A 17,218-nucleotide genomic window follows, 5' to 3' on the forward strand; every position below is an offset into this window, starting at 1 on the left:
CTTATTGTAAATATCTCCTTATTGTAAATATCTCCTTTACCTAGCTAATCTGCAGATTAACTGATTTGCTCCGTTAACGTGCGGAATAAAGTTTTCCGCATTTTACCTAGGTAAATGTGCACATTAACGGCTTCCGTATCGTTAAAGTTCAAAAGTTTGTTCCCTCCAATTTTTGTTTGGTTTCGCCTGTTTCTCTCATTTCCTAATTCGTTTCGTTTCTGCCTGTTAGCGCGCGAATTTGTGTCGTGATTTTTTTTAACTCCTTAAGGACATATGACATGTGTGACATGTCATGATTCCCTTTTATTCCAGAAGTTTGGTCCTTAAGGGGTTAAAGCCGATAAATGTAACTATTTGTGTCGTGATTTTTTATTTTTTATTTATTTTATTTTTAAAGCAGATAAATTTAACTCGTAGTATGCAAGCAAGCACTGAATTGGTGACTAAAATGAAGAAAAGATTCTTCGCAAACCTCTTTAGCAAAGATTCAAAATATAATAGTGTTTTAATGACAAAACGAAAGTATGACTCCATAATTGAAGATGTAAAGCGAATCAAAGTTTCCAAAAAGAAAGAATCATCTCGAGATTATCGAATAATTCAAAGGTATGATGTGTTGACTGTACAAGGCTGCGAAAAACTCATTGCGCCGTTGTCAGATGTGCGAGAAAGTGTGAAAAAGTTTGTCCATGCCGAAGAATTGTTTGACATATTGTATTCTACTCATTTGTCAATTGGCCACGGTGGAAGAGACAGAATGATCAAGCAATTAAATACACTTTATACAAACATAACCCAAGCCCAAATAAAAATGTTTTTGGATTTATGCGAACCTTGTCAACAAAAACAAAAAAGTGCGAAAAAAGGGATTGTTGTAAAGCCGATTATTTCATCACATTTCAATTGCAGATGCCAGGTGGATCTCATCGATTTCCAATCTCAACCAGATGGAAAGTTTAAGTTTCTTCTCGTATACCAAGACCACTTAACAAAATTTGTTGTATTGAAGCCGCTCACATCAAAACAGGCGGATGAAGTAGCCTATAACTTGCTTGACATTTTTCTCCTTTTTGGCGCTCCAAGTATTTTGCATTCTGATAACGGACGCGAATTTTGTAATAAAATCTTAGAAAGTGTAACACAGTTGTGGCCAGAAATCAAAATGGTTAATGGCAAACCTAGACACAGCCAAAGTCAAGGAAGTGTAGAACGAGCGAATCAAGACATTGAAAACATGCTCACTACTTGGATGGCTGATAACCAAACTAACAAGTGGAGTGAGGGCGTAAGATTTGTACAATTCATGAAGAATCGTGCCTATCATTCTGCAATTAAAAGAAGTCCATACGAAGCCATGTTCGGTTGTCCCGCAAAAGTGGGATTGTCTTCTATTATACCACAAAGTGTATTACATTCGATAAATACTGAAGAAGACCTTGAAAAATTAGAAGATTCACAAGAGACCTTGATTATGGGATCACAGTCAAATCTTACCCAAGAGGACATTCCGTTATCCCCTGCTTCTACAGAATCACCTATAGAAATACAAGAATATATTGATAGTAATCTTAAACTGCCTTCTACACCGTTGATTGAGGATACAGTTATGAAGAATATTCAGTTACCCTGCACCTCCAAGGAATCACCTCTGCATGTTGAAGAAGTCATCACTGAGTTACCCTCAACTTCAGCAGAATCGCCATCACAGTTTCGTACAGAGCCTGTAAAGAGGACTATACAAGACATGGTCTGTATTGTTTTCTCAAAAGCAACATCAGGTGCTTACAAGTGTAAATCGTGTGATATGTTTGTTAACGTAATTTGTGGTGAAATAGACAGCGTGATCAATCCAAGAAAGGTTTAGAAAAGCAAGCAACGAAAATGTTAGCAGTTTCCAATTCCAAGCACCCAAACTGATGCCCGCTCGATTTTTAGATGTGGTTCTTAGGATGGCTTTTATAAACTTGGTACTAAAACGGGTATTTTAAAACAATTGTATGCAAAATCCGAATTCCATGTTTGCAAAGAGAGATTTTTAACGAAAGAAGATGTGCCTGCTGTAGAAATATCTTTAGGTCAAACAGCAATAAAACAATCCCTTGGTACTGGGCAGGGTTTCAGAAAATGTGACAGCCAATCTAAATGTACCACAAATAGGTGTGCTTGTCGCAAAAAACAATTGCTATGTAATTCAAAGTGTCACCAATCTTTAGATTGCACTAATAAGGAAGCATCATTTTATCATATGTTTTGCAAAGTAATTTCCTTAATTGTAGTATTTGAAACCATTTGATTTTTGTTGAATGTTTGATTGTATTAACTTGATTCTTTAGATATCGAAAAATAAATAAATAAGATTATATTAATTTAACCCCTTAAGGACTGAGCCGAATGTACACGTTGTGAACAAAAAAAAAAAACTTAAACAAAACCTGGCATTTGCACTACATGTCTGTCCAACCGTAATTCACCTCTTTCATATTAAATGCACTTCCCCTTATTATATATCATTTTTTTCAGGGGAAACTTTCATTTAATATCAAATATTTAGCTATGAAACATAATTTAATATGAAAAAAATGGGAGAAAATAAGAAATTTTGTAATTTTTTTTAGTTCTACATGACATTTAACTGTCAATTTCACAATACTGTTTGCTTTTACTGCAAAAAAATACACACATTTGTATACAGCAAAGTCTCACGTGTAAAACAGTACCCCCTATGTACAGGTTTTATGGTGTTTTGGTAAGTTACAGGGTCAAATATAGCACGTTACATTTGAAATTTAAATTTGCCAGATTGGTTACGTTGCCTTGGAGACTGTATAGTAGCCCAGGAATGAAATTTACACCTATAATGGCATACCATTTGCAATAGTAGACAACCCAAGGTATTGCAAATGGGGTATGTCCAGTCTTTTTTAGTAGCCATTTGGTCACAAACACTGGCCAAAGTTTGCGTTAATATTTGTTTGTGTGTGAAAAATGCAAAAAACGCCAATTTTGGACAGTGTTTGTGACTAATTGGCTACTAAAAAAGACTGGACATACCCCATTTGCAATACCTTGGGTTGTCTACTATTCCAAATGGTATGCCATCGTAGGGGTAATTTTCATTCTTGGGCTACCATAGGGTCTCAAAGGCAATGTAACCAATCTGGTGAATTTTAATGGGAAAAAAATGCAACACAAGCCTTATATTTGACGCTGTAACTTTTGAAAACACCATAAACCCTGTATATGAGTGGTACTGTTGTACTCGGGAGACTTCGCTGAACACAAATACTTGTGTTTCAAAACAGTAAAACGTATCACAACAATTATATCGTCCGTGTAAGTGCTGTTTGTGTGTGAAAAATGCAAAAAACTTCACTTTTACTGGCGATATCATCATCGTAATACATTTTACTGTTTTAAAACACTAATATTTGTGTTCAGCGAAGTCTCCCGAGTAAAACAGTACCCCCCATGTACAGGTTTTATGGTGTCTTGGAAAGTTATAGGGTTAAATATAGTGCTAGCAAATTAAATTCCTTATACTTTCGGCATTGGGTTGTCAGGCAGGTCCCGCTAATTGTAATTAATTAAAATACCTAATTATGTAAAAATAGTACATAAATATATGTGTAGAATTAATATATGTGTGTGTGTGTGTATATTTATATTCGTTCTACGTGTATTTTGATATAAATATATATTATCACAATACAGTTAGAACGAAATAAAACACATCTATATATTTTTTAATTATTTTAATTATTTTTTTAATTTTATTTTTATTAACGTATTTACATTTTTTTATATTATATATAAATATATATATAAAAAACAATAATTATATATATTTAATCAGTATCAGTCTACGTGTAATTTGATATTAATATATATATATATATATATAATAGTAAAATACACCTAGACAGTGTATGTGTGTGTATGTATATGTGTATATACTTAGATCATATATATATTTATATGATCTAAGTACATCATTTTTTTTTTTTTTTACACTTATTTTAATTTAATTTTATTTTATTTCCAGCCAGCAGGGGGAATAACTCATTACAGACAGTCCCCCTGCTGGCAATGCAGCAGGCAGCTAACCCGGACATGTGATTGTGAGGTCCTCGCAATGACCTCACTCTCACATGGCTGGAGGAGGCAGGATCCGCCGCGGGGGACTCCCTGAGATCGCTGGTGCGTCTCCCCAACTGCGATCGCCGGCGTGGGATCACCGGCGACCGGGTAAGTAAGAAAAAACAGAGGGCGTACTATTATGCCCTGCGGCGTTTAGGATACTCATCGTGACATAACCTCTATAGTGGTAGTCTGTAGTATTATGGTGCCTAGACTAAACCTTTAATTTAACTGTGGGGTGTTAGCAAATTATTTATATATGTATATTAATCTTCAAACACAGTTCTACCAGACCAGAATATATATCATTGTCATTAATATCTATCTCTTCCACAAGGACCAGACCCCATTGTCAGAAGATTGTAGTTACCCTGTGCTGATGAACATGGACTGGACTCAGATTGATGAGAAGATCTTGGATCTCACCCTGGAGATCATCTCTCTGCTTACTGGAGAGGTGAGTGATTGTAGAATTTCACACTATCAATATATATTAGAAAACAAATATTATCCTAGAAATAACCCAGAAATAGAATCCGGCATCTTTTGTCTCCCTAGAATAGAGAAGTATGTTCTGAGTTTTAGGATTCCTGGATGAAAATAACTTTCCTGACCAGAACGGAGCTGGCTGCTTGTTTGTGCCTCAACTCCGGAGACATCTGTAACCTCTCTTCTAGTACTCCTGTGTATTTGTACATATCTCAGAATTCCAACAGCTATCCTATTAGCCAGGTCTTACATGTTATTGCCACTGCAAGCCATAGTATACTCTGCAGAGGTGAATTTCTGCCTACCAGGGCTATATTCTGCTGTTCTCCAATGGAGAGTGTACATGCATGCACTGTAAAAGTTAGCTACTTTGTATACTTTGTTAAACATCGTAGCCATACTGGTTAAATATGTATCAATCTTAACCCATTAGGTGCTGTATGTACAAGTGAAAATGTAGTCTCTTTACCTTGTATGTTGTATGTCCCCTTGCTAGGGGAAAGTCTGTTGTGTGAGCAGCGTGCTGTGAAAAAGGTATGTGAACTATATTACCAGTTACGTATATACAGATGTGTCTGGTACTGTGTAATAATATATGTATTTATACCAGATGTTGATCTAGTACTTGCTATGTGAATTGTTGGATGTCTTATTGAATGGTAGGGGTCAGTGAACATGGTGTTGCAAAATGCCAGTGCACTGGAGATCTGCCGAGTGCCCTATAGGTGGCAGTGTAGTTAGATACTGATTGGTATGTGAAATGTTGTTTGTCTGTTGCCCTATAGGTGTCAGTGTTTTGGTGTTTGTAAAACCCCATGAAAATTGTCAATGTACTTGACAGACCTGTAGGTGGCAGTGTTGATAGAACCACTGTTGGTCTTGATGTGAAGTGTAAATTATTGTGAATTAAACCTGAAGTTGAGCCCGTGCTGGAGTTTAATTTATGGTTTATGGTTATGTTTAAAACAATCTTATGTGTAATTTATATTGGCTGGTAAATTGTATATGACATGTGAAGACAGTTTTGCTGTTGACCAGTAGGGGTCAGAAATGCTGATTGTATGTTAAAAATACCCTTTAACCCCTTAAGGACCAAACTTCTGGAATAAAAGGGGATCACTACATGTCCTTAAGGGGTTATTCCTACCATTTGACAGATAGGAGTCAGTATAAAAGCGAAAATGCGATAGTTAGTTTGTTTGCTTATGAAGTGTAATAAAGTCTGAGAAGCCTGTAGTATACCGATTGACTGATAGGGGTCAGTGTGTAGGTGAAAAATGCAGTGGTTCGTTGGTTTGTACATGAAATGCAATAATGTCTGAGAAGCCTGTAGTACACCGAATGACTGATAGGGGCCAGTGTGTAGGTGAAAAATGCAGTGGTTTGTACATGAAATGCAATAATGTCTGAGAAGCCTGTAGTACACCGAATGACTGGTAGGGGTCAGTGTGTAGGTGAAAAATGCAGTGGTTTGTTGGTTTGTACATGAAATGCAATAATGTCTGAGAAGCCTGTAGTACACCGAATGACTGATAGGGGCCAGTGTGTAGGTGAAAAATGCAGTGGTTTGTTGGTTTGTACATGAAATGCAATAATGTCTGAGAAGCCTGTAGTACACCGAATGACCGGTAAGGGTCAGTGTGTAGGCGCAAATGCAGTGGTTCGTTGGTTTGTACATGAAATGCGATAATGTCTAAGAAGCCTGTAGTACACCGAATGACCGGTAGGGGGTTTAAACGAATGATATGCATGAACATGCAATGGTTTTAGAACAGACTTAGACAAAATGCAGCCGTAAAGTGAGGACCTGACCCGTGCATGGTACCGTGGGACTGATGCCTGGCGTAACGGGTAGGTCGACTTACGGTTTGTGAGTCACTTGGACACCATCCACGGCGATGGATTGAAGAAAGAAGGTGGTAGGCCGGAAAAGCCTGTGGCTGGATTCCTGACACAGCTCAGCTTAGAAAACCTCATGGAGTAATCGGGTAAAATGGCGTCTGGATGACCCAGAAGTGGAAATCATTCTGATGCTGACCTCAAGCGATATGAGTCAGATAAGGGGTGTCCCTTATATAGGGGAGTGAATTAATTTAAGCCCCTCCCACAAATACAGGCCAAACGGCCTATATATATATATATATATATATATATATATATATATATATATATATATATATATATATATATATATATATATATAATAAAATAAAATAAATGCAGGCAGCTCTTGCACTCTTCACTATTTGTAAAGTACCTGGTGCTCTGGTAGCTCATGCACAGCAATAGAAAAAATATACCAGCACTCCTAGGATTTTCAAATGAAGTTTTCCTTTTATTCCAAAGTAAAATATCGACGTTTCAGCTCTCCCTCAGAGCTTTCATCAGGACATATACAAAATTCTAAAACATAAACAGACTTATATAGGGAGCTAAAATCAAGGTAAGTACTCACTTTTACAGCTGATTGTCATTTCCCATTCCCGCCCGATTGCTCAGGTTGCCTGTGCATGTACTTCCGGGTATGGTCATGTGACCACCATAAGGAGTTCCGATTCGCCGAGCACATCACGTTTCCTGGGCAACCATGGGCATATTACCTCATTGGTTAATCCCCCGTGTACTGGTGCTGTCAAGGCTCAAAATACATCATTGCCACGGACTTCCTATTTACACGTCACCATGGTAACCTGATCGCAGCCGGGCTGATTTTCTGGGAAGGGAAATGTACAAAGAAACATAAACAAAGGGGGAACACATTTATTTATATGTTAATATACCAGGGCTGTGTGAAATCTATTCCTAGAATGTGCATATTAGTAAGGATTATCTACTTAACTGTGCACAGTAGTGTGTCTTATACATAAAGTGCAAATTTTAATCTGCTCATACAAATAAATGAGAAACAATTAAAATATGTAAATATATTATAATAAATTAGTGAAATGGGATAATGGGATAAGATTTATTAGTATTGTTTGAAGTAAAGTGCGTAGTTTTGGATTGTGTGCTTTGGTTTGTGCTTTTGCATACTATGCATCTATTACATTAGAAAAAAACCTTTTGATTTAGATAAAAAGGATGCATTGTTGTTAGCACGATCTTTGGTATAGTTTTTGGGAAGAATTGATCTAAAATTTGAAGCGCCATTAAAAACAATGCGGTGTCTATCTGGAATAAAATATTTGTACCCCTTAAGGACTGATCAAAACAAAATGTGAACAAAAACTTTATATAAAATGTGTGGGTACAGTAAATGTGTAACAGGAAAACTACAGCTAAACACAAACACCGCAGAAATGTAAAACAGCCCTGGTCCTTAACGGTAAGAAAATTGAAAAACGGTCTGGTCACTAAGGGGTTAAATTGAAACACGCGTTGGGGTCATTTGCTTCACATTTATTTCAGTTATAATTTGAGCACTTTTTTGATTCACTAGATTCGTTGCTGATGGGGATAATTCCTTGATAAAATTAAGGGAGGTTTGAGGGTCACCCCTATTAATAATCACCCCATTACTGAGAGAATGGGTGAATGGAACTTGCTGGGGCAGACCAACCAAACAACTTTTTAGTCCCTCTTACTTCTGCCTACATTTGGAGTATTTGTTAATCAAATAATGTGGTTGCAGATTCTATAAAGGGGTCTCTTAGTATTACGCCTAGTAATCTTTTTTTTTTTTTTCACATCTAGTCTTATATTGGGTAAGATTTACTTTAAATAAATTAGGGGGCATACTATCTAAATTCATCTAATAGGACCCCGTTTCTATCTCTTTAACCCCTTAAGAACTAAGGCAGTTGTACACGTTATGATCAAAACAAAATGTAAACAAAAACTGGCATTTGCGCTATATGTCTGTTCAACCGTAATTCACGTCTTTCATATTAAGTGCACCCACACTTATTATACATCATTTTATTCAGAAGAAACAGGGCTTTAATTTCACATTAACTCTTCATATATAAAATATTTATCATGAATAACATCGAATAAAGTGTCAGATATTAAGATTTTTCAAAAATGTGCTTAGTTCTGCGTGGCATTTTAACTGTCAATGTCATAATACTGCTAGCTTTTACTGCCATAAAATACACATATTTGTATTCAGTGATGTCTCAGGAGTACAACAGTAGCCACCATGTACAGGTTTTATGGTGTTTTGGAAAGTTACAGAGTCAAATTTAGCACGTTCCATTTGTCAGTTTATACACATTGAAATTTGATGATTAGTAATGTTGCCTTTGAGACCGTATCGTAGTCCAGGAATGAGAATTACCTCCATGATGTCATACCATTTGCAAAAGTAGAGAACACAGTGTATTTAACCCCTTAAGACCGCAGGACGTACTATGCCGTCCTTATTTTGGTGGCTCTAAAAGCCGCAGGACGGCATAGTACGTCCTGCGATCTTATGTACTTACCCGGTCGCCGGCGATCCCACGCCGGCGATCGCGGTATGGGGGACTTACCCGGGAGCCCAGGGAGTCCCCCTGCGTCCTCTTCAGCCGCCCAGGGCCATGTGATCGCGAGGTCCTTGCGAGGACCCCGCGATCACATGGGCGGCATAGCCGTCCAAGGCATTGCCAGCAGGGGGAGTGCCTGTAATGACAGGTACTCCCCCTGCTGTCTGAAATACAAATAAAAAATGTTAAAACAGTGTAAAAATAAATTATATATACTTAGATCATATATATATTTATTATATATATGATCTAAGTATATATATATACACACATATACACACATACACATAAATATGCATACACTGTCTACGTGTATTTTAATATTAATATATACATAATTATATATATATATTAATATCAAAATACACGTACAATGATATTGATTAAATATATATAATTTTCATTATATATATATTTATATATAATAAAAAATAAATAAATATATAAATACGTTAAAAAAATAAATAAAAAAATAATAAAAAAATAATGAAAAAAAAATAGATAAAAAATATATAAACATGCGTAATTTCGTTCTAACTGTATTTTAAAATTAATATATATATATATTGATATCAAAATACATGTAGAACGAAATAATATATATATCTATATACATAAGTATATACGTATATATCACTATGTATATACCTATATATAAATAAAAATAATTAAAAAAAATTATATACATATATATACACACATATATATATACACACATATATATATAATAATTCTACGCATATATTTATGTAATAATTTTACATAATTAGGTCATTTTATTAATTACAATTTGCAGGACCTGCCTGCCAACCCAGGCCAAAAGTTCAGGGAATTACATTGTCTAGCACTATATTTAACTCTGTAACTTTCCAAGACACCATGAAACCTGTACATGGGGGGTACTGTTTTACTCGGAAGACTTCGCTGAACACAAATATTAGTGTTTCAAAACAGTAAAATATATTACAACGACGATATCGTCAGTGACAGTGACATTTTTTGCATTTTTCACACACAAATGGCACTTACACCGACGATATAATTGTTGTGATACGTTTTACTGTTTTGAAACACTAATATTTGTGTTCAGCGAAGTCTCCTGAGTATAACAGTACCCCTCATGTACAGGTTTTATGGTGTTTTCAAAAGTTACAGAGTCAAATATAAGGTTTGCGTTTCAGTTTTTTCACATTAAAATTCGCCAGGTTGCCTTTGAGACCGTATGGTAGCCCAGGAATGAAAATTATCCCCATGATGGCATACCATTTGCAATAGTAGACAACCCAGGGTATTGCAAATAGGGTATGTTCAGTTTTTTTAGTAGCCACTTAGTCACAAACACTGGCCAAAATTTGCGTTCAAATTAGTTTTTTGCATTTTCAAATATTAACACTAACTTTGGCCAGTGTTTGTGACCAAGTGGCTACTAAAAAAGACTGGACATACTCAATTTGCAATACCTTAGGTTGTCTACTTTTGCAAATGGTATGCCATCATGGGGGTAATTCTTATTTCTGGGCTACCATATGGTCTCAAAGGCAACGTAACCAATCTGGCGAATTTCAATGTAAAAAAACTGAAATATGTAACACGCTATATTTGACCCTGTAACTTCCCAAAACACCATAAAACCTGTACATAGGGGGTACTGTTTTACACGCGAGACATCGCTGAATACAAATATGTGTATTGTATTGCAGTAAAAGCAAACAGTATTATGACATTCACAGTTAGAATGTCACGTAGAACTAAAAAAATGTAAAAAATTCTTATTTTCTCCCATTTTTTAAATATTTTTTTCATATTAAATTATGTTCCATACCTAAATATTTGATGTTAAATGAAAGCCCCGTTTCCCCTGAATAAAATGATATATAATAATGGGGGGTGCATTTAATATGAAAGAGGTGAATTATGGTTGGACAGACATATAGCGCAAATGCCAGGTTTTGTTTACGTTTTTTTGGATCACAACTTGTACATTTGGCTGCGGTCTTAAGGGGTTAATATGGGGTATGCCCAGTCTTTTTAGTAGCCACTTAGTCACAACAATGTGAAATGACATACCTCTTATTTCTAACTATAGTAATGGTAATAGACAACTTAGTAAAATCATAAATGAACACTGGCCTATTTTAAAAGAAGACCCTATCTTATCAAGCATTTTATCAGAAAAAAACGAGAGTGATTTTTAGAGGAGCTCCTAATATGAAACAATTATTAGTAAAAAAAAAAAATCATATTAAAAAAGAATGTCATATAAAACCGATAGATACAAGAAATGTTTTTTTTGGATGTGGCATGTGCCTAGCGTGCAGAAGCTCAAATAATAAAAAGAGACATATAACTAAGTTCATTAATTCAAAGCAAGACGAAGAATTTACTATAAAAAACTTTTACATGTTATTTAACAAATGTGATATACTTAATGGATGCCCAGTGCGGTCTGAAATATATGTATGCCGCACAAAACAAAATTTACATACCATGGTGGAAAACATATAAGAAATATATGTCTGAAAGGCTTCCCCAACCAAGGTAAGCATCACTGAACCCGCCCACCGGGCGGAAAGAGCCAGGGCGAGAAGGAAAACGGGCATGGACCGCAGAAGACTGGGAGCGTAAACGTCAGAGGAATCAATCCAAGACTGTTTCTCAGGACCATAGCCCTTCCAGTCCACCAAATACTGCAACCTCCCACGAGAAATATGAGAGTCTAGGATGGAACTCAATTCGTACTCCTCCTGACCATCCACCTGTAAAGAGGAAGGAGGCACAACATACCTGGTAAACCGGTTACATGTCAATGGTTTGAGTAGAGACACATGAAAAGTGTTTGGAATGCTTTAAGACAAAGGAAGAGCAAGACTGTACGCAACAGGGTTGACACGTTTCAAAACCTTGTAAGGCCCCACATATCTAGGAGTAAACTTCATGGAAGGCACCTTTAAACGTATATGTTTGGTAGTCAACCAGATCTTGTCTCCAGGTTGATACACAGGGGGCAGCTCGTCTACGCTTATCAGTATAGGTTTTGAACTTGTCGGTCTTGCGAGTAAGGATCCGGTGAGCCTGTTCCCAAGTCACCCTCAGATTATTGACATGTTAGTCAACCAACTGCAATCCTCTTGAAGGGAATTTAGAAGGTAGAACAAGAGCATTAAAACCATAATTAAGGAAGAACGGACTGAAACTAGTGGCTTCACATATGAGATTGTTATGGGCGAATTCTGCCCACGGGATCAATTCATCCAGATTATCTTGATGCTCTGATACAAAGCACCTCAAATATTGTTCAAGTATCTGGTTGGTATGTTTAGCCGCTCCATTGGACTGAGGGTGATAAGCAGCGTTAAGGCATGAAAATACGAGCTTAATTCCCAGTTGAGCACAGAAGGAGAAGAATTGGCAACCCCTATCAGCTATTTCCTTCGGGTTGCCATGCAATCTAAAGACCTCTTTTGCGAACATTTTGGCTAATTCAGGTGAAGACATCGTGCCATTTTGGAAAATCTGTCTATTACAGTCAATATAACAGTTTTTTTTATTAGATAGGGGTAATTCTACAATTAAATTTATCGCTATGCTAATCCAAGGTTTAGTTGGTATCTGTAAAGGTTGTAACAATCCACACAGAAGTATGTCGGGTTGTTTATTCCTAGAACAGGTATCACATGCCAGTATATAGTCTCTAACGTCTTTCCGCAAGGAGGGCCACCAATACTTTGTGGCTATCAGAGAGAATGTTTTCTTCATACCAGGATGACCACCAGTTTTACTGTCATGATGATATGCAAGTATTTCCTGTTGATGTTCCAAAGGAACGTATAATTTATCAAGTGGAGTCGAGTTGGGGGCCTGATTCTGTTTGGATATTATGTCGTTAACAAGTTTAGAATGTATAGTGAGATTGGTTTGTGCTATAATATGAGAGTTTGGTATAATAGTAGACAAATCTGTTATACAACATGTTTGAGGTTCATGTTTGCGTGATAGAGCCTTTGTGTTTTTAAGTCCCTGGTCTATACGTTTTTTTTTTTTTTTATATATTCTTTATTTTTGCATGCTTGTGGTTTACAAACATTCTGTCAATGCCACAACAGCAGTGACAAACATTAAATTGAACATAGCGTGACATATGTATGGCGTTTGAATATACAGCACATTTTTTATAGTATGGTTTAGAGTCCAGGTGAGATCTAACATGTCTAGGCTTTATAGTAAGAGGGAAGTGTTGTGTTATGCTGTATCAGACATGGTGAGTATGTGTGTAAAATAAACTGAAGCACTCATGGTAGAGGGATAACAGGCTAGTGACCCTAGGGGTTGTTAGTGAGATTTTATCCCTGTTGAGTAAGAGGTGGGTGAGAAGTGGTTTGCTTCTGCTAGGGTTTTATTTGAGGTCGGGTGTGTCATCCCACCCTGAGTCTAAGCTTGTGGCTGAAATTCTGCAAGGTAGCCCCCCACCAGTCCCAGGCTTTACCACCCTCCGAGTCGTTTGAAGCGTAAGTCGCGTATCTGGTCTGTGGCTCAGCTCGGGGCTTCTTGGTGGGTCCGTTGGCTGGCTGTGTGCCGGGCTTTCTGGAAAGGGGAGAGACTTGAGGGGTCTGTTGTGGAGTAGGCCGCGGCCCGGAGCGAGAGCGGCAAGCAGTCGTGACAGATTTTCCAGGCTTGTGTGGTCGTCGGTGCATGCGACCGAACCTTCTCGCAATTGGGGTCGCATCAGTGTCCAGTGCAGGAGGTATTGAGCGCTGAGCGGTCCGTTGCGACCTGTTCAGTCTTCGCCGTCGTGGTCTGAGTATTTTGTTTTCCCGCCGCTTAGGCGGGCCTAATCTATAAGTTAAGATCTAGTTGAATCTCGCCAAGAAAAGAGACCAGCGTGCATGTCTAGCGATTAACCTCTTGGCTTCTCCCAAGTAAGCCAGATTTTTTTGATCGGTAAGTATCGTAATAGGGATGGGAGTACCTTATCACAAATGCCTCCATTCTTTCAATGCTTGTATGATGGCCAACCGTTCCCTATCGCCTATTTCATACCTTCTTTCAGTTTCTGTTAGTTTCTTATAATAGAAACCACAGGGATGTAAAGGTTGGTCTGGACTCTTCCTCTGAGATAATACTGCTCCTACACCTGTTTCAGAAGCATCAACTTCGAGCAAATAGGGTAGGGTAGGATCAGGATGGACTATAATTGGGGCAGAGGAAAAGGACAATTTCAAGGATTCAAAGGCCTTAATGGCTTCAGGTTTCCAGTTTTTGGAATCTCCTTTTTTTAGTCATAGACATTATTGGGACTATTATAGAAGAAAAGAGAGAATCTCCTTAGGTTGTCTAGCTAAAGAACAGCCATATGGAGAGGTTCCCAGTCCAGTTCCGTAAGTATAGTAAGGAAAAATAATAAATAACTTTATTAAATAGAATTAGTATATAAAAGCACAAATCTAAGTAGATAGAGAATTACCCATCATCAGGACATAGAGAACGTGGCTAATGAGTAGCCTACTCTGGCTATATATTTATAGACCTTCTAACTAGAAGGACAAAGTGCTGAATACTATTAAAGGTACTCCTAGAAAAACCCACAGGGGTATATAACTCAGGACTCTATCTAACATAGGAAATGGCACACAAAATTAAAATATAATACCTAATGGAAAAACGATCTCAATTAAAGGAGCCAAAGGGAAAAGCAATGAGAGGGAAGGGGATATAGAAGGGGAGAGGTAATGTCACAGTGATGAATGACTAAAAAGAGCAATCATAAGACATATATACCTCCCACTCCAACTAGCCAAATCCCACAAAACCCACTCTGAGCTAAAGCCCTATCCTCCTCAGATGACACCTTCGAGGGTATCCTAGTCATAGCCTAAAGCTACAGGGATAATGGAGAAACCAAGCAATAAAAAAGGCAGTGGTTAGACCGCCTACTAGAAAAGCCACTACCTTTCAAAACAAGAAAGGAGATTAACTCACTACTGCTATGGTATAGGGTATATATAGAGAGGTAGGGGAGAGTAATCGGAGAAATGAGGGAGAGAGGTAAAACAGCCAAATAACCTCTCCCACCACTCGCAAGCTCCCAGCAAAACAATCTCACACTATACTAGACCCTATGCTCCTATAATTAACACCTTCGAGGGTGTTCTAGTCTTAGCTGCAAGCTAATAATAGAGATGGTCCATTAGGTAAAAAATAGTGTCAAATCATATCATTCGTGCAGGGTGCTCAAACGTGAATAAAGTGGAAGCTAAAAAACCCGACGCGCGTTTCAGCGTGTGAACCACGCCGTCATCAGGGGTAACGCTAGTGCGGCCTGCCCGGCCGTCTGTTATATACCCTGCTAATTGTGCCTATATCGGAGTCCGCCAATCACCGATCGTCTGTTAGTGACGTAAACGGGGCGTGTCCAGCTGCTCCGTTGCGTAACTTTTACGACGATCAAGGAGGCTGAGAGCATTGGTGAATGAACCCGTAGAGTGCCTAATGATCCTCCAGGGTTAGATTCAGAATGGTAAAAATGCAGCATCAGAGGTGTATAGACACACTGTATGTCCGCAGGCGTTACACTTAGCTGGTAGTCGAACGGCTATATAAAGCCTGTTTGATAACAAAGTGTAATGTCTGTAACAGTGTAGAGTAGCCAATTTAATTTCATTGCCTGTGTAATATGAGATAAAAAGTGGCAATCTTTATCCATCAGCAGGCAAGTATACCTTATATATTTAATATGCACTTTTGCCAGTAATGCACATCTATAAGGGAAATATACAGTAACTACCTCTGTTCCCCATGGCTTGTCTACTGTATAGTGACATTCATACAGGAGATATATTCATGGTATGCATGCATTGATAACTATGTAACTAATGTGTAATACAAGTTGTGCCTACATATAAACCACAATAGAAATGTATCTATTCCAAATATAGTATGGTACAAATCTATCTGTGTATGCAGACTAAACACATTAATGCTCATACGAAAATTAGGCTCAAAAAATAAAAATAAATGAAAGGAAATTTTTAAACTTGTGTGAAGTGATATATACATTTGTGTTTTAACTTAACTAGAATATCATTAAAGATCAGTCTGTCAAATAAATGGGGAATAAGAGAAACCTTCATTTAGCCCTGCTGGTGACAGGGTTTTCAATTGGTAAATCCAGAAGGCTTCTCTCTGTCTCAGTTTCAAATCCCAGTTCCCTTTGCGTGGCGGTTGTGGAATATGTTCCAGGCCCATAAACCTAATTCCTGCAGAGGAGTGGTTATGGTGTACGTGTAAATGTCTCGACACTGGTGTCTCCAAGTGTCTCTTGACGGAATTCACATGTTCACGTATCCTAAATTTTAGAGGACGAAAGGTCTTGCCTACGTATTTTAAACCGCAGGAGCAGATTAGTAAATAGATCACTCCCGTGGTTAGGCAGTTAAAGAAGGACCGAGGTTTGAATTGCCCCATACCACTACTATCGGTGGTTAGTTTAGAATGTCTCTTAATAAAGGGGCAAGCACTGCAACGGCCACATTTAAATGTGCCTATTGGTAAGTACTTCTGGAAGTAACCAGAAGGTGCAGTGGTCTGAAGATGACTCGGTGCTAACATATCCCTTAAATTTCTCCCCCTCCGTGCTGTAATGGAGGGAGAGGGAGGCAATACTTCCTTGAGATGTTTATCAGAGTATAGAATGGGCCAGAATTTTTGAAAGGTTTTTTGCACGGCCTCCCAACCTGTGTCGAAAGTGCCGATACAGCGTATTTTTGTATCATCGGTCTTAGTGGTCCTATCTGTGATAAGATTTTCACGTTCAGAGAGTATTGCCCTCAGGTATGCCCTCTTAAGGACCCTATTGGGGTAACCCTTATTTTTGAACATGTGACGCAAATCATTGGCCTTTATTTTGAACTCCTCCAAAGTTGAGCAGTTACGGCGAAGTCTCAGGTACTGACCAATTGGAATACCCGACTTAAGTGACACGGGATGATGACTCTTCCAGCATAGTAGATTATTGGTGGCAGTCTTTTTTCTATACAGTGTGGTTTCAATTCTACCATCCTCAGAAATCAATAGAGTTAGGTCCAGAAAACAGAGGTTTTTGCCCCCTACTTCACTAGTGAAGTGGAGTT

The 17,218-nt window shown here is 37.8% G+C and overlaps 1 protein-coding gene across 1 annotated transcript in view; it reads left to right on the plus strand.

Annotated features, from left to right (window-relative positions):
- The first annotated feature begins 397 nt into the window (after positions 1-397).
- Positions 398-17,218, plus strand: part of LOC134575152 (zinc finger protein 420-like) — a 70,461-nt gene continuing 53,640 nt past the window's right edge. Inside the window, exons 1-2 of the mRNA XM_063434370.1 lie at positions 398-1,747; positions 4,475-4,594. Coding sequence (XP_063290440.1) covers positions 419-1,747; positions 4,475-4,594 — 1,449 coding nt within the window. The 5' untranslated portion in view covers positions 398-418. The remainder of the gene's footprint in view (positions 1,748-4,474; positions 4,595-17,218) is intronic.

The sequence above is a fragment of the Pelobates fuscus genome, chromosome 10 (assembly GCF_036172605.1).
Source record: "Pelobates fuscus isolate aPelFus1 chromosome 10, aPelFus1.pri, whole genome shotgun sequence".
NCBI classification, from domain to species: Eukaryota; Metazoa; Chordata; class Amphibia; order Anura; family Pelobatidae; genus Pelobates; species Pelobates fuscus.